The sequence below is a fragment of the Amia ocellicauda genome, chromosome 23 (genome assembly GCF_036373705.1).
Source record: "Amia ocellicauda isolate fAmiCal2 chromosome 23, fAmiCal2.hap1, whole genome shotgun sequence".
In the NCBI taxonomy this organism is placed as follows: Eukaryota; Metazoa; Chordata; class Actinopteri; order Amiiformes; family Amiidae; genus Amia; species Amia ocellicauda.
Window position 1 is genome coordinate 2,593,849 of NC_089872.1, and position 19,420 is coordinate 2,613,268.

At 37.6% G+C, this 19,420-nt stretch overlaps 1 protein-coding gene across 1 annotated transcript in view; it reads right to left on the reverse strand.

Moving 5' to 3' along the window:
• sos1 (son of sevenless homolog 1 (Drosophila)) overlaps positions 1 to 19,420 on the reverse strand; it is a 94,614-nt gene that overhangs the window by 40,671 nt on the left and 34,523 nt on the right. The window contains exons 2-7 of the mRNA XM_066696506.1: positions 17,357 to 17,482; positions 10,496 to 10,627; positions 9,811 to 9,975; positions 6,952 to 7,161; positions 624 to 767; positions 199 to 309 (exon numbers count right to left, since the gene is read on the reverse strand). Coding sequence (XP_066552603.1) covers positions 199 to 309; positions 624 to 767; positions 6,952 to 7,161; positions 9,811 to 9,975; positions 10,496 to 10,627; positions 17,357 to 17,482 — 888 coding nt within the window. The remainder of the gene's footprint in view (positions 1 to 198; positions 310 to 623; positions 768 to 6,951; positions 7,162 to 9,810; positions 9,976 to 10,495; positions 10,628 to 17,356; positions 17,483 to 19,420) is intronic.

Below are 19,420 nucleotides of genomic sequence, written 5' to 3' on the forward strand. Positions count from 1 at the left end.
ACACTTCACATCCAATCCTATACATTTGACAAATTAATACGCTAAAACCAAAATGCACCTAGTTTCCTAATTTAGTTGAAATTGAAACAAAATAGCTTGAAATATGAAATGAAATAGAGAATTGTTAAAATGATAAGAAAAAATGTCAAAACTCTCTCAGGAGATTGTGGCCTATTGCATGCTCTTTTTCGAGCCTACCTGCAAGTACAGAGCAGCTCCTGGCTTGGACAGCTGGCTGAGGAAGTGGTTGTGGAAGCCTGGACGAAGGATGTCCTGCGCGTATGATTCATATGGGTCGAAAGCCAGCTCCTGAAAATGTCTTAATATTTATGACTGAATGGCATTACATTACATTTACATTAACCAGAGGCATGCAGTTCGAGTCTTCGAAGGCAGTTTCCATTAGGTTTTATAGATACCTTGCAATCAGCATCTAATCAGGACCTGGAATAAAGAAGTGATTTAACTTCTTATCCTAATAATTACTTCACCAAGCATTTAAGAGGTGAAATGAAAACCAGAAACCCCTTTGGCACCCAAGGACTGGAGTTGCTTGCCTCTGTATTATACAATAGCATTGTATTATGGGTGTTTAAGATGACAATGAACAATCCATCTCTCACCTCAGCCAGGTCTTCAAAGCAGCTCCCTACCAGAGGGTGAGGACTCCCCTCATCTGTCATTTCCACCGTGTCCTCAATCAGGCCCAGCAGCTTGAGTGTGAGCTCGTGGATATCTACAATTCGGCTAAAGATGTTCTCCACATCCTGAAAAGAGAATCGGAAGAGGAATTAGCAAATAAACTTTATAAAACTATACAAACTGTCAGAATCTAATAGTCTCTGGCCCTCTACCAACATTACACAGAGGGGATGAAGCCTTTAACAGGCTGTCCTCTCTAAACAGCTGTTTGGCCAACTGGTGTGCATACAATAAAATTGGTTTTGTTAACAATTGGGACTGTTTTTGGGAAAGGTCTGGCTTATACAGAGGAGATGGGCTCCATCCTAACTGGAGGGGATCCCTAATATTATCTGATAAAATAACAATCTGCCTAAAAACTTAACTCTTCAGAGCACCAGTCAGGATGCACTGGATACAGATTCAGTCGAAAATGAATGGTTGTATTTCAAAAATATACTACTAGAGGCTCAGGAGAAATTGTACAGAAACTTAGCACACGGAGGACCAAAAAACATTGGCCAAAATGGTTTAACAGAAATATGCAAAAAACAAAAAGTGCATACAAAAGGGATAGAGATGAAACAAAATACAAAGGATATATAGAACTGCAAAGAGATGTTAAGAGAGATCAGGAAAATAAAGAAGGAAATGGAAAGAAACAGCTCTTGGAGCTAAAAATAATGTCAAGAGCTTTTTTCAATAATATAACAACAAGAGGTCAATAAAGGAGGAAGTGAAACCACTAAAGGCTAAAAATGGAAGAATCATAGAAAATGAACAATATGTGGCAAATGTGTTCAATTAGTATTTTACAGAGGTTTTTACAAAAGAAAAAACAGATAACATGCCACAGGTTAACATTCAGTTAACTCTAAGACAGAGGAGGTACTAAAGGGACTAGCATAACTAAAAACAAACCAATCACCTAAGTCAGATGGTATATTTCCAAAAGTACTTAATGAAATCATTTATAGGCTGCTAACTAAAATATTACAATTGACACTTAGAACAGGGATGTGCCAACTGATTGGAAAACGGCAAATGTCATACCAATCCACAAGAAAGGGGACAAAACTGAGCCAGGAGTTACAGACCAATCAGTCTCACCTGCATTACTTATAGAGGAAAAAATAGAGGAACATCTTAATGAAAACATGGGTTTAGAAGAGGCAGATCGTGTCTTACTAATTTGAGTTTTTTGAACACGCAACTGCAGCTGTAGATCATGTGAAAACATATGATATGATATACTTAGATTTTCAGAAAGCTTTTGATAAGGTTCCACACCAAAGACTGATCTTCAAATTGGAAGCTGTAGGCATTCAGGGTAACATAAGTAGATGGATTATGAACTGGCTGATGTATAGGAAACAGAGGGTGTTGATTAGAGGAGTTGCTTCTAGCTGGAGTGAGGTTGTTAGTGGAGTTCCACAGGGATCAGTACTAGGGCCTTTGCTTTTTCTAATCTATATTAATGATCTGGACTCTGGGATAATTAGCAAACTTGTCAAATTTGCAGATGATACTAAAATATGTGGCTCAGCAGATACAATCTTGGCAGCACAGGCTATTCAGAGGGACTTAGATAATATTCAGTTGTGGGCTGACACCTGGCAAATGAAATTCAATGTGGACAAGTGCAAGGTAATACATGCAGGTAACAAAAATGTCCACTATAATTACACTATGGGAGGAATAGAACTAGATGAAGTAACGCCTGAGAAAGACCTAGGAGTCTATGTGGACTCCTCACTTTCTCCATCCAAACAATGTGGGGAAGCAATAAAAAAAAAGGCAAACAGAATGTAAGGGTAAAGTGTCAAAAGTGTAGAATTTAAAACAAGGGAAGTAATGTGAAGACTGTACAATGCGCTAGTTAGAGTTCATCTTGAATACTGTGTAAAGTTCTGGGCTCCACACTTCAAGAAGGATATTGCTGCTTTAGAGGCAGTTCAGAGCAGAGCAACCAGACTTATTCCAGGTCTGAAGGGAATGTCCTACTGAGAGACTGAGGGAACTGAACCTTTTCACACTGGAACAGAGGAGACTACGTGGGGACTAGGGTTGTAACGGTATACCCCGATGTTTATCACGGTTTATCCAGATATTGACATGTACAATTATCATATCGTGAACATTTGCTTATCCAAGGTTTTGGGGGAAAAAAAAAAAAAAACAGATCTCACCTGCGCTGCTGCGCATATGCAACTTCTTTCCACTTGACTGCTTAGACTCCACCCATACATGTACAGCAGAGAAAATCTCCGAGACAGAGGCTGCTAATTCTAATCTCTATCCCCCACCGAAAACAAAGTTAAAATCTGCAGTATGGGAATCCTTTGGTATCCGAAAAATGAACGCGGGGCTGTCCTTGAAGATGGATATCCAGTTTGCAAGAAATGTGGATGAAGAGTGGCTGCAAAAGGAGCAAATACGTTGAACATGTTCTTCCATATTCGCGAACACCATCCCTCCGTGCAGATAAAGGTATGTTCCGTTTATAACTTAAGGCCGTATTATTTCCGTGATGCAGAGGGAATTTACAATATAACGCAGATGTCATTTAAAATGGGCGATTATAGATGGATAGATATAGATTGATGAATAAATAAAAAATATAGCTGTGCAATGAATCAAATCGCGATATGCGTATGTCTATGAATATACAGCGCAAAAAGACTGCTATATACTGTAAATCTATATTCTGCGCGTCTGTGTGAATGAGCAGCGCCGTTTCGTCTAGTAGTACATACTCAAGTACGTGTGATGCTCATGGTGTTTAAAGCGTCTGTAGTCTCACTCACTATATGAGGACATGAACATATCCAGAGCTGCTCTGAGAGAAAACTTAATGAGCATTTCATAATTTTATTTAAAAGAATCATCGTCAAGTACACTCTGACTGAAACTCAAAGTTGTTTAGTACAACCTGTCAAAATAAAAGTTCGGTTTAGCTTGAAGAAATAATGACTGAAATATATTACTATTGTACAATACAATGTCGCCTACTTAAAGTTATAACAACAACAATAATAATAATAAAATTTATTTAAACATTATTTAAGGAATATATAGTTTTTTGTCCATGTTTTAATTTAGTAAACCTCGGTTTACATTTCATCTGACTGCATTTTCAATAATATATTTGTATTAAATCATAGAATCCAGACAAATTATATCAGACAACCCAGAATTTGAGGAAATAAAATACATTTCATAAGACTATTATCTTATAATTATCTTAAATAATAATTAATAAATTAAGAATAAAAATAAGTTAAGGTTTTATTAATTAAATTGATTAGACATGTTTTTGATTATAAACATTTGAATTAGTTCGCTCCATCTAAGTTATATGGCACATTTCAGTTCCCATTTACATCCATGTTGTTGGTTCATTATGTGGTTATATGTAGTTACATGTTTTTTTTTTTTTTTTTTTTTTCATGTTTATAATTCTGTTAATTCTTTAGGGTCAAGCTACCTCTGCAAAGACGCTTTGTGATCCAGCTCAACCAACTGTCACAGTCACTTGCAAAAGGATTCAAGTTACATCCTACATCCAAACAAGCCAATGAATTGAATCATGCTGTAGCTTATTTCATTGCTAAAGACATGATGCCCTTTAGAGCAGTGGAAAAACCTGGCACTTTTTGCTCTCCCATTTATGCTGTTCAAGAGGAAGGACAGTTTGGTTTATTCTGGTCTAACCTAAAGAGAAATAACTTATTCCTTATTTTGTTCAAATGGGAGATGTGCAGCTTTTCTTTATTTTTTCAAAAGGTAGACTCGTACTTCCATAAAAAGTTTATTTTATGAAAAATAAAGTTTGTTATAATAAACCATATGTTCAACCAAAAAACCCTATCTGTTTTCATTCATTTAAGGGTCATTGTAGCTGATGATTATAATAATAATGATTGTTTAACACCGTATACTGTGAAACCGCGATATTTTCCAAGGCGATTATCATACCGTGAAAATCTCATACCGTTACAACCCTAGTGGGGACTTGATCCAAGTCTTCAAAATCATGAAGGGCATCGACCACATCAAACCAGTGGAGCTTTTCCAGATCAGCAGGGACACACGCACCCGGGGACACAAATGGAAAATGGAAAACAGGAGACACTTTTTCCACACAGAGTAGTCACAATCTGGAACAAACTCCCCAACAATGTGGTAGATGCTGAAAATTTGGGAACATTTAAAAATTTAAAGGCTGGATAGGATCCTTGGATCACTCAGTTATTAATTGTAAACTTTCTTATGTTCATATATATATATATATATATATATATTCACATATACAAAGTATGATTTACTGTCACATAACAACAATAACACAAGTAATAGTAATCACACACACATGCACTGTAAAATGGTATAGAATCAGGTAGATTTACATCTGGGTTTATAGTAGCACATTTAACTAGACAGGTACATTTCTTCTCTGACTGTCGCGTATCGATTCTGTTTACCGGTACAATACGTGTTATTACAAAATAGTTTTTATTATTATTATTATAAAAACCGTTGAACCACTTCATCATCTTAATAAAAAGAAAACGAAACTTTCTGCATGTGTTTGCATTGCTTTCCAATTTATTAAAATGCAAACAAAGTTTATTATTCTTAAATTTTATACAAATTATACACATCTAAATTAGCGGGGGTGGGGGGTGCGATGGCGTATTGTCGGGGGTGCTTGCAGATCAAGTTTAGCCCAGCGACGAGAGTGGGGCGGAACGTGTGTGCTTGTGCATTAAAGTATCTTTTGGTTATTTTGTTATTCTGTGTCAAGTTCACTCTCCTGCATGTTTTTGCCTGCATCCAGCATGTGTGGAAGAACTGGGAAGAACCCAAAGCGTCGTCCAAATGACAAAAAATATTGCCGTAAATAGTGGGATTTGCAACACATCGAAATAAACAATAGAGCATAATATGAAACGATAAGACGTTTTTCTATCGTCACACGATATATATCGTCATATTGCCCAGCCCTACATCGAACCAGAGGAGCTTTGCCAGATCTGCCCGAGCTTTACTCAGGACCCACACATTGTCACAATCACACACTAGATCTAGTTATTACCCGTGGGGTAGAGATTCATAACTTTACAATATCACTCCAAAACCTGTATTTCAGATCACTGCCTTATTCCGTTTGAGCTGCTTAGAGTAGCAACAGACACACAGGAGAGGAATATAAATATTAAATAACTTCAACAATACACTAGGCCATGGTTCGTTAACTCGTTTTTTTTCCCCCGAGCTAATAGTCTGCAGGCCAGCGGCCGGGGGGGGTTGCCGACAGTCTGTTCTCCGGTAAGAGTGAGGAGGGGCGGGGGGGGGATTTTGATGGGAACCCTGCGCTAGGCACTTCTTCAGCTCTAAACTGCGACCAAGACACTCACATTTGCAACCCTTCCACTTGGCAGTTAGTAGATACTAATTTTGTATTGGTCAGGTACCTGTGTGTCCAGACCTACAAATAAATAGTGTCAAAGAAAGAAAAAGAAAAAGAAAATGCAAGACCCTTTCAGATAGTGAAGTCATGGGTGATCAAACTAACAGGGCAGTCGGGCCATTCTAAGCTCATAAGAATTTCGAAACTCGTGACTTTCGCAATGGGGCACTCAAATATGTACGGGCAGTAATGAACAATTTCCTGAAAAACCTTTGAAAGACTAAAATAACCCCTATATAACTAACATAGCAGCATGGTACATAGTTAATATAAGCTATATTAATGAACCACAAATCATTTGACATAAATAACATTTTCAAATTATATGAAACATAAGATGTGTACTGAACTCAAAATAACTTTTCCCTTGCATTTTTAGACCCACAGTAGGATCCTTGGTGCTGCCATAGTAATTATAGAAGGGGTAAGCACTGCGAAGAGAATCACAGTCAGCAAAATTATGAAAGATTCCATAGTGATTGGATGTAACAATGCACACTGTGAAAATCTGTAAAGAACTGAAATGGCTGGTCGCACTGATGCCATGTATGAGTCGCACCGTGTCCAGCTGCGCTTCATGTGATGGTATAGCAGACGGAGTCTTACCATTCGCTTCGGAATATTGCAGGGCGATGGGGAGATTTCACATTGGTTGCTATGAAGCAGTTTGAAACTTCAACATTTTCACTGCACTGTAATTCCTTTCAGAGATGCAGTACAGTGCACAATTTCTGTATGGTCTTACACCATCATGAACAAGTGAATGTACACCTGGGCAGCAGAGCAGGTCCACCTACATTCATAGAGAAGAGCTTGGTGTTGGAGACGAAGGGTTCCCTGAAGACTTTGATGATGAGGTTGAGATCCCTGAGGTACTGCCGCACCTCGGCCATGAAGGTCTTGACCAGGTCATAGTAGGTTTGTTCCCCGGACACAGAGGGCTCCTCGTCCATCAGAGGGAAGCCGCTGATGTCCTCCTCATCCTGGTGGAACATATCCATCAGCACCTAGGAGACAGTCAGGACAGGAGAGTCAGCCTCACACACCTTGTTGATTACCTAGTGAGTCCTGGAACCCACCCAGAACCCCCACCCACTCACACCTTTTGACACAACAAGTACCTAAATCATATTAGTGCTGAATAAGCATTAATGAAAATGCATTCCCCATGCTATGTACAGCTCTCGGCAGCTCTCTTTCCCTACTGTTCTGCACTAAGCCGGATTGTGACCTGGCTCTTGTCTCTAGCAGGCAAATGTCTCACTCTTGGTCTGTGTGCGTGTATGTGTGTGAGGGCAGTACAGGACAGGAAGCCAGTTTAACTATAAAGTAATCACAATATACAGTAAGCTCCATGCAGGGCTGTGCCGGTAAACGATATACCACCTCACCACTTTATAGTCAATACCGGCAATTTTATCCAGCTGTGATAGCAACTAAAACAATTCCACATTGGAATAGGTGCCTGTCAGGTTGTTCACAGATGTAGCATCAACACAATGTTCATAAAAACTGTCTTTTAGTGGACCTGTTTAAAGATACTGTGTGGCTGCAGTAAGTTCTGCTGCTTCAATCTCGGGGTAACCGACATATTGACTGTGTCCGGCTTTAACAATGATCACATCAGAGTTGTAATGTTTCGCTTTTGGTTTTAAAAACAATTCTTCACTGGAGCCTAATACCCGATCACATTATCAAAGCTTTGGAGACCAAAAAAGCAAAGTATACTAAATACTAAAACAAAAATAAAATAGATTACAATGATAAAAGTTATTATAAGTGGAATAAAATGCCCAAGTATATTTTCCTGTTTAATAGGCTATGAGGAGTCACACTGAATGACACCTTATTCTTCCAGAACTTGCTCTTGGACCGACCTTAATTACATATATAAATTAGTTTTTTTGACAGAAGAAAGTTTTACAATATTTTTCAATATGATGAACAATAAGTAGCTCCATGTAGTTTATCTGTCCACGGCTTGGTAACTGTACAGACAGTTGCAATGGAAATGTGTTATTGCTATAGCTGTGGCCAACCTGACAGACACCTATTCCAATGTCTCAGAAGAGAAACTGTTTTAGTTTCGATCGCGGCTGCAGATCATAATGGAGAACCCCCCCTTTTTTAATCAATTGTCATAGTCATATGATATTGTATGTACAAACTGTGGTGTGACTGTTCTGCTGCTTTTATAAATAAAGTTGAGACATGGGAGTGTACTGAAGGTGGCTCTTTTGGGGAGTTCGTTTCATCTTGTGACTTCATTGACAGACATTCTCACAAACAAGCCTAGGTAGTGCATGTTGCTAACATGGACAGACAAGAAGTAGAGTTTACATTCATGTGAACAGTTCTTTTATATTGAGATGTATGAGAGTACAATAATAACTTGAGTTGTGTCTTCAATGGGTTCAATAAACTATCTCCATTGTAGGTACCAGTATACCAATAATAGATGCACAGATGGGAATTACACCACCAAAATCAGTATTGTTAGCTCTTAAATACCAGCCATCTGATCATTGAAACATTTCACTTAAATGAGGGAAGCTCTAGTATTCAGAACTTGGTATAGAGACAATGTTAATTTAAACCACAACTTGTGAAAACAAAAGATTTAACAAAATGATTCAAGAAAAAGCAAATAGTCTATATGTTCAGTTAGCTCAGTTAGCACAAAAAAACACAAGTGAATATTTATTAATAGATTTCTTAGCAAACAACCTTATCCAGCACAACTAATAACTGTGACAATATATCACTATTTTTACATACAATTTGCCAATTCATACAGCTTTCTTTTTTTTTTTTTTTTTTAACTGGAAAATCTAGGTAAAGTACTTTGCTCAAGGGTACAACATCAGTGTCCCCCATCTGGGATTGAACCCATGACCCACTGCTCAGGAGCCCTAAACACGACTCCACCCAGCTGCCCTATATTTATAGTTTTACACATTTGGTAATTGGAGGAGATATGGACATGGCATGGTTGGCCACTCCAGTAGATTTGGAGGGCCACTTCATTAAAGCAACTGGTTTGTAGAAACCGCAAAACATTATGTGACGTTTTGCAGTTCCCTGTAAATCAACAACGAACAATGTTGTTGACTGAGAGTGGATTAGGATAAAGCCATCTAAAACTTAGCAGACTAACAGAAGATGGGCTCTTTCTACTTATTTTACAAAACAATATTTACAAAATGTATCGGACATCAGCTCACAATTTCAAATGAATAAGAGGTAATTTTACATAGAACATTGGCAAGGATATTTCAAAAGAAGACCAGACAGAGATTGCATTACACTATTATAATACACAAGAAGGGATGTACAACTGTGGTATGTCTTCTGAAACAAGCTGTCAAAACCATGTAATTTCAAAAGGATTTCTTCATGAAACAGATTGTATAAAATATATACGTTTCTACCATAATTTCTTATTTACAAACAAAAGTGGAAAAATACAAATTTGCATTTGTGTTTAAGCCCAAAATAGAAGATGAGGGAATATGAAATTCAATGAATGCTGACAAATTCATATTATCTGCAATACATAATGTAATACATAGATTAATTCGGAAAACGAAACCAAAGGGGATGAGAGGGTGACGCATTACAAAACTTACATTACTAAAGGCAGCCCTTTTTCTCACCTTGTCAGCACACATCGCCACCTTGATGTCCTGTTGGGAGATCTCATAGTGACGGATGTTCCGGACATAATTCCCTGCCAGCTTCAAGATGTCTGCTGAAATGTATTCTAACACTGCTACAATGTAAACTGAAACCTGATGGTCAATTTTATATCCCAGAACCTCCTATGGGGAGAAGAAAAAAAAAAGTCATGTAAAATACAAAAAGTCATTCCATTTAGACCTTGGTATCAGCCAAACAACATGAGCATTGTACTTATAACATATACATAAATGTTACTTATTTTTGATATTTTATCCAAAATGGTGAAGCCAATACAAAAAAACAATAGCAACCTTATCCCCCAGGCAAAACATGAACATAAACGCATAGTCATTAGAAGCACAAATTAAGGTAGAATGGAAGAATGGATTAAGTTTTTAGCTTATTTATGGATTATAGTATATTTTCACCATTTAAATATATAATAATAGAAAGTCAAACAAAACATTTCATACTGAATGATGAATGCATTAAGGTAAGAGGCAATACAGTTTGAGTGATCTGAACTTTCGGTGTAATGTTGACTAAGAATTACTGAAACAGAGCTTTGCACACCCTCTCCTGGAATCCTCTAGTACTACATGTTTGCTACCTCTTTTTGTTTTTTTAAAGCAAGAATTCAGCATAAACAGATACAAGCACCTTTAGCAAGGGGTGAATTTTATCCACAGGCAGGGCTAAAGGATTCCTCCGCTTCCTTTTCTCAATAGCTGCCTGGGCGTCTGCTATGGCCCACTTGTCGATGGGGTGAGGGAAACTCTTCTGAACCCGTTCCTAAAATTCAGAAAACGTGGGAAAAATTAGGCATTAACTCAGCAAATCAAACGATGTTAAAAATAATAATAAAATGTGGTAATGACCAAGTTTTGTTATGTTTTGCATATGGAAATGGTACTATATACATCCCTAATGATAACCCTGTCAATACTCAGGTTAAAGTAATTATTGAGTGTTGTAACAAAAACAGTTGTCTAAAGTATAGGGTAAGTGTACCTATTTAGCCCATGTACCCATTAAGCTCACAAATAAAAATGAAAAAGTATCTCATGCATTTTTATTTTTTAAAATTTTCTTTACCAAATTCTATTGTTGTTCCAATTAAGCCCAGTGTGTTCCTTATAAGCCTACTTACATAGACTGTGTATGTAAACAGAGACATGAGCATTTTGATGGCCACACCCCCCACATCTCCTTGAGAAATGCTGAAATGGCCATTTGAAATAGTGTGTGCCACAATGATTAATTGATGTTACTTTTTGAATTTTAACAGGTAACACTGTTTTCCTATGGAGGAAATGTATTCAAATATTTTAGACCTATTCATTAATTCATTAAAATAGATTTATTGAGAAAATGTATGTAGTGGGCTTCTTTTGGTACAACCCATTAATCCCAGTCAGGACTTTTCACATTTTCACTAATTCTTTTGTATTTAGAAAATGTAAAAGTGGAGTAATATAACTTTACATGAGAGATTCATCTTTCATTGTCTTATCAGTCCTCTTCCAGAGACCAGTGTCTTTAAAATGTCTCAACTTGGTGGGCTTGATAGGTACACTTACCCTAGACACATAAACCTACACCCTAATGGGTGCTTCTGAACACAAAAGATTTGAATTGCATAACAACTCTGATAAATATATGCACACAAACACGCAATGATACACACTATACTGGACAAGACTTTACCAGTGCAAAGTGAAACAAAAAGGCGAATAAAGGTATTTATAAAGGAGTAATTTATGTATTTATTTTTAAAAGTGAAAATCACAAAATGATGATAAAGTTGAAGAGTAAGCCATTTAAAATGTCTGTATACATGGTAAACTGCAACTTTTTGGCTGTACATTTACCATGTGAAATGGTTTAGTTGTTAACCTTTATAATTCATGTGCTCCATCTGCTTGCATTTAAAAAAAAAAAAAAAAAAAAAAAGCGATTAGAGCTGTGCCGTTGACAGATTTTTGGAATCAATATACCGTTGAAGAATTCACCATAAAAACAAAGTGCTATAATAAATCATAAATTACAGATTCAGTACATATTGACATATAATTACATAAATAAAACCCCAAGATCTATTAATAAATCAAAAATAACAGATACAGTAAGTATTCAATTCAGTAGCTACATAAATAAAATCTGATCACTACTGGTTTTAATTTAGATCGAATACTTTTTAAAATTTCCTACACCGATTCCAAAACAGCCTTTAATTAAATCCTACAGTCACCCACTGCAGTTATAGTCAACAGAGAGGCTTCAGAATCGCTACATAAAAAATATAAATTATTTTTCACTGCGGTGAGGCGTTATACCGTTTACAGGCACAGCCTTAGAAGCAATGCAGTAAAATTACGAAGCAAGAGCATTACATTACAAAAGGAAGGTTCTTCAACTTGGTCTCTTTGTAGTAAGTCTTCCCTTGCACCATTGGCAGAGAGGCTGTATAAACCTTTTTGTGTTCACTGACTTATTCAGTGTTAGACTGTGCCCTAACGTTTCTTTGCCATCACAGGACATGGACATAGAAAAATAAGACTGTTTGTTTAGACCGTTTGAGCTTTATTTGATTATGAAAAGAACTGCCACTCCAGCTTTTATACAAGGAACAACCACTTGGCAGCATTAATTTCTGCTAAATTCATATCACACAAATTATTTAGAGTTGAGAGTATTCACATCCCTAATTTGAAACAATTAACACCAATACAAAGTTGAGATTGAAAATAATCACACCCTTAATATGAAACCATGTTACTTGGCGATTAATTTGGTTAAATAAATAGTTAAAGTATACTTATGTATCAATTATACATGTGTCTGAAGCAATATTAATATTATAAGCAATAAGAAATATTAACAAATAAACAGAATAAAGACTTCAAATAAATATTTTAAAGAATGTTGTGTAAATGCAATTTTTGTGTGTGTGTGCATGTGTATTATAAACATGTGCTTTCAGTAATGTGGTGTGTGGAGGTTTCGTGTCTAAAATACAAACGTATTGACTTTGCAACTCCGATGTGATCATTGTTAGCTGGACAATGTTTCATTATCTTGAAAAAAGCTGAAATGCATTCTGTCCTATCATTACAATACTATATAATAAAACCAAACTAAAATAGCCTACAATGATAAAAATAAGATTAATATAATAGGAAAACAAATGTCCAAATGTATTTTCCTGTTAAATAGGCTATTCAAAGTCAAACACTATTCTCACAGCACTTGCTGAGGGAACAACCGTAATTTCAATTAATTTGACAGAAAAAAAAGCTTTAACCATATACAGATGTGTTCAAATTTGTTGGTACCCTTACAGCAAATTGAAATAATACTTAATTTGTCCTGAAAAGTGATTAAATTAAAAGCTATTGCATCATGTATACCTGCATGCCTTTGGTATGTTATAGAATAAAGCAAAGAAGCTGTGAAAGAGATGAATTTTTGCTCATTCTACAAAGATATTCTAAAATGGCCTGGACACATTTGTTGGTATCCCTTAGAAAAGATAATAAATAATTGGATTAAGGTGATATTCCAAACTAATTTGTTTCTTTAATTAGTATCACACATCTCCAATCTTGTAATCAGTCATTCAGCCTATTTAAATGGAGGAAAGTAGTCACTGTGCCATTTGGTATCATTGTGTGCACCACACTGAACATGGACCAGAGAAAGCAAAGGAGAGAGTTGTCTGAGGAGATCAGGAAGGAAATAATAGACAAGCATGGTAAAGGTAAAGGCTACAAGACCAATTCCAAGCAGCCTGAATTTCCTGTGACAACAGTTGCAAATATTATTAAGAAGTTCAAGGTCCATGGAACTGTAGCCAACCTCCCTGGGTGTGGCCGCAAGAGGAAAATCGACCCCAGATTGAACAGAAGGATACTGCCAGAAAAAGAACCAAGGATAACTGCCAAAGAGATACAAGCTGAACTCCAAGGTGAAGGTACGTCAGTTTCTGATCGCACCATGCATCGCTTTTTGAACGAAATTAGCCTCCATGGAAGACGACCCAGGAGGACTCCACTTTTGAAAGAAAAACATAAAATCTGGACTGGATATTGACAAGCCACAATCCTTCTGGGAGAATGTCCTTTGGACAGATGAGTCAAAACTAGAGCTTTTTGGCAAGTCACATGAGCTCTATGATCGCAGACGAAAAAAATGAAGCTTTCAAAGAAAAGAACTGTAGGTACAGTGAAACATGGAGGGGGCTCGGGTATGTTTTAGGGCTGCTTTGCTGCGGCTGGCACAGGGTGGTTTGAATCTGTGCAGGGTACAATGAAATCAAGACTAACTGCCCAGTGTCAGAAAGCTCCGTCTCAGTCACAGGTTATGGGTCCTCCAACAGGATAATGACCCAAAACACACAGCTACAAGTACCCAAGAATGGATAAGAACAGAACATTGGACTATTCTGAAGTGACCTTCTATGAGTCCTGATCTGAATCCTATCGAACATCTATGGAAAGAGCTGAAACTTGCTGGAGAAGGCACCAATCAAACATGAGACAGCTGGAGCAGTTTGCTCAGGAAGAGTGGGCCAAACTACCTGATAACAGGTGCAGAAGTCTCACTGAGAGCTACAGAAAATGTTTGATTGCAGTGATTGCCTCTAAAGGTTGTGCAACAAAATATTAGGTTGAAGGTCCCATCATTTTTGTCCATGACATTTTCATTTGTTTTATTATTTACAATATGTTGAAAAACAAAAGCAAAGTCTGAATTTTATTAAATATGGAATAAACAATGGTGGATGCCAATTTTGTCAGTTTCAGGTTATTCCAGAGGAAACTGTGAATTATTTGTTTTTTGTGGAGGGGTACCAACAAATTTGAGCACATCTGTATGTTTTATATATGTTGAATAATAAGTAGATGCCCCAAGAAGTTATTTAACTGTCTGTAACTCTAAATCATGAGATAATTAGACTATTAGAAGCTGAACAATGCAAGTTGACGCAAAATAATTGACTGTAGTGTCTTCAGAGAGGTTTGCTCAAAGACAGTTGTTATGGAAATGTGTTGACGCTACACCTGTCAACAATCTGACAGACACCTAGTCCAATCTCTTTTGGACAGCTTGATATAAAATGAACGGTGAAGTGGTATAACGGTACAGGCACTGTCCTAGTCATGATTCTAGTTAAGACTGAGTTAAGACACTACATTGATTTCTATCAGATCCTCATTCCCCACTTCGATTACAACTTTTAGAACCCTTGATAAATGTTCTACAGCATTTACCGAAACAAACAACCTAATCAAACCCAAACAGACCTGTAAAAGCTGAAAGCACCAATGTGACCAGCATGGCATCAACACTAACATCTTCTCATCCTGCTCCATTGTGCACTCCAGAATGTTACAACAAAATGCTACATACAGTGGCATAATAAAGCTTAAAATAATCTGAATCTAACCTTCAATTCAAAACACATAACACTAAGACATGGTGTTGTCTTACACAACTTAAAAGATCAAGACACTTTGTGTTCCTGGGATGCAACTAAGCTGCACAGTGGAAATAAAGTTACGGATCTGATTGGTTTAAATGAAAAAGACGTCAGCCATTGCCAGAGGGTGGCAATAAAATAAAAAAATGAAGCTTACATGTAAAAGTTAATTACTAAGTGGGATGTAATGTATGAATCTCATAGTATACTAAAATACCCACTGGAAGTAATCTCTCAATGGAATCCTAGAACCCATTGACTTTTTGAGGCTGCTGAACCTGATGTCTGAGTATCCCTGCAGCTCCCATCAGTAGAAGGCCAAGCTTGGTTGCTGAAGCTGATGCAGACAAAGTGAGTGTCACTGAAGAAGCTCACCAGTAGGGGGTTCTGTGAGCTTTAGGAATTATTACAAAACATATCCTGAATCTCTGCACTGGCAGATCCATACAGCAGTGGACACGAGTTTAAATAAAATGCAAAAACCAAACTGGATTCTTTTAAGTTGTTATACGACAAGCCTTTAAAATGGTTCTAAAGAGTTTGTAAACGGGGAATTAATTCAAGTGATACACACAAACAAAAATCCCAATTCACACCAAAACGATTGCCAGCAATTTGGTGGCATTGTGTTGCCTGCAAGGTCTGTGTGAATTGGTGGCAAATCATTGCCAGCAATTTTCTGTCAAGGTTCCTAGTCTAATTGCCAGCAATTTGCCAGCAATGGGTCTGTGTGAATATAGCAGGAAAATGATTGCCGTCAAATGACGAGTGACATCCTTGCGTGGTCAACGCAGTGCGTCAGCTAACTGACGTAACCAATCAGAATAGGGGCATATTTATACATTTATACTGAACACAACGATATGCTGCTATACTTGTGAATATTATAAATCAGTGATGCGCTGCCAAATGGTGATTGTTTTGCCTATATACAAATATACAATAACACAGTTGTGTGACATCCCCTAAATATCCATCTATGAGTATTTTACTGCTACTGACATACCAAACATAGTGCTACTACACAAACAAAAGTACAAAAAGGCTGCAAAATGATTAAAAAAAACTTTAATTTGCATTATATTCCATTTAGAATTTTTTGTAACACCCTTACTGATTACTGATGTTACCGTTAAGAATAAGTAAATTAATAAATACATAAATGCCCATTGTTATCTCAACTGGTACTGTACAGTCAAAACTACATGCTATTGGGTAAAATGTGGAGTTTGTTTTCTTTTTGAAAAAGAGCTGAGACCCTCCACTGTCACATTCAGGTTTCCAAGTGAATGAAACTCAGTTATTTTGCATCTTTCGGTGTTGTTTCGGTTGGTTTGCCAATCAAAATTTGTTGTTCACATTCTTCTCCAAAAGAACTGAACTGGACTGAAAACGAAACAAAAAACTCTAGTGTGAACGAGACTTTAGACTGCATTACAGTGACACTGATGGTAGATTGTTTTGAGTTATTTAATTTGATTTTAATGCAATTTTGAGCAATCAATGAATCGCAGATCTAGAACAGAATATATGTCGGTGTCTCCTTTCTCGAATCCACATGCTTCTGTAGCATCTCGTTCCCATGGCTACAGTGCTCTTGCCGGCAATCTCTGTTTTCTGTGTGAATGGATCCTTGCCGGCAATTTTCCTGCATTCAAAGCCAGTGTGAATGGGTTGCAACAGGAAAAAAGCTGGCAAACCTTGCCTGCAATTTTCTGGCATTTCAGTGTGAATGGGGCTAAAGTTACATTTAGGTTTATTCTGTGTGCCGCCTTCTCCCTCCCTCTTCCTCTCCAACTCTGGTTAAATTGAATTAATACATTTAAAGCACTATAGCTGTAACAGAACAATTATTAATTTGGGAAAATACTTCCCAAAAACAAAATTAAATGGGAGTGGGAAACCCCTCAAACATTTGAATATGTTCTGGTAGTCTATCAAAGGGGTTAGAAATCCACACAGTAAATGCATTTTAACTGTGCTGATAATTATTGTGATAATGGCTGTTACCATTCATGCACACAGACAGCAGCACCTACCTCCACATCCTGCACAGTGCGTGGTTGGGCCTGGCACAGCATGCTGAGCAGCAGCAGGATCAGCTCCTCTATGTACTGCAGGGCGTCCTCTTTTGACGACAGCTTGGGGTGGACCTGGCTCAGCACCTGGACACAAAAACACAGGGCAGCAAGGTAAAACGACATTGTCCCTCATCCTAAATCACTTATAGTCACAGGATAAACAGTCAGTGATAACGGAAGGTCTGTGCAATAATTTTTTTTGTAGGGCTGTCATCTGTTACTGAATCTACATACATCAGTGGGATACAGTTCAGCTCTCTAAATCATGCAATTATGTCTTGCTGTGTAAATAAAGATTAATGCATATTAACGCCCGGAACTGAACACACTGATCACATCATTACAGCAACACAGCAGTTACCAAAGCCTATAAACTAGGAAACTGCAGCCCTGATCCTGGACAGATCTACAATGCAGTGTTTCGGTAGGTTCACAGATCATTTGAAGAAAACCTTGACAAGGATCATTTGTTCATTAACAGGCGATTTATGGTGACCTCAAACACTAACCTGACTGCAGCTCTCCAGGAACAGAGCAGAACACCACTGCTGCAATCTGACACAGGGCTAGCAAAGAATATCCCCTACTGCAGCGCCCAGTTTACTGGAATTATCTAGCTCCCTTACCAGATGGATCAGTTTCCCCAACATCTCTTCCCACACTGTACAGATAAATCAATTCTAACATTTACTGTTGTGTTTCAATCACCTCAGTCAGTGTCATTCTATACTACACCTATATTCTATTCTCGCCCAAACCACCATTGAAAAAATGGTGAAGAACTGTGTTTGACCTTCAAGGCAAAGTCACCTTTCAAGGTTCCAACAGTTATTGATGGATAACTTCCCACAGTGCTTTGACATTTGCTTTCAACTTCCCATGATAAGGTCAGAACGGTCCTGTCATTACCCACTTCAACACAACTGATTGTCAATTCAATTATTTTTTTTCTTAATCCTAACAACTCACCCAATAACTAGAACCTGCACAGTAATGCAAGTGGTGCTGTCAAATCTTCCACTTCCTTTGAAAACGCAAGTCAATTCACAAGCAGCCGAGCTGTAGCATTGTGTCGAGGATCAAAACTCAGAGCTCACAGACACTGGTAAGCTACAGAGTCGCTCTTGCACTTGTCAAGACAAGGAAAGCCTTACAGACTCTAGCCCTGCAATCCCGGCAGCACTCAACCAACTGAACGCCGCCCTGTGGGGAATCCCAGTCATAGTAGGCTATGAAAGTGCCCATATGTGAAATGTAAATATCATCAAGTTTCTACCAGCTGCATCAGCACTTAAGAACTTTCTGCAAGCTCTTCACTTACTGTAAATATTAATCATTTCGGTTTTCCATTACTTTTCACAGTCTGGAAATGAAGGCTGGAATTTCCCCAGAATGATTGAATTTTTTACTTTAACAGAAGCTGTTTTTGCTAGAAGAGCAATCTAGAATGGCAAAGCATCTCAGCCGAAAAAGAATAAAGCTTACCCGAAATTGTGAACAGATTGCCATAATTTCAAAAACAGGCAAGATACAAATGCTCTAACTGAAGGCAGTAAAAGATTTTGAGTCAGCCATCTAAAGTTTTCTTCCTAAGTGAATTTGAATATACCAACTGAAACTGCTGCTTCACACCTCAAACACTTGTCAAGCACCAACAAAAGCAGCGACAAAATGTTTCCACTGCGGACATTCCTTAATCCTCTAGCATTCTCAAATGCCAAATATTTCCCTACTGAAGAAAAGAAAGAAAAAAAAAAACAGAAGAATTTATTGGAAAAAAACCTCCACTGCAAGCACTTGACTCGAGTTTGCCAAATAATTCTCCTGGACAGAGCATGACTAAGCAAGAACTTTTTTTTCTTCTCGCTCTTGCATGGAGGATTTATTACTTGGCAAGACTTGCAGAGATAAACCAGAGCATCATGAAGATTCATGTAGTGCTTTGTCAGCACAGGGAGATTCACTCAGGCCCTCTCACATGACCTACCACTGGGGAAAGGAACATGGCTTGAGGTTGGAGTG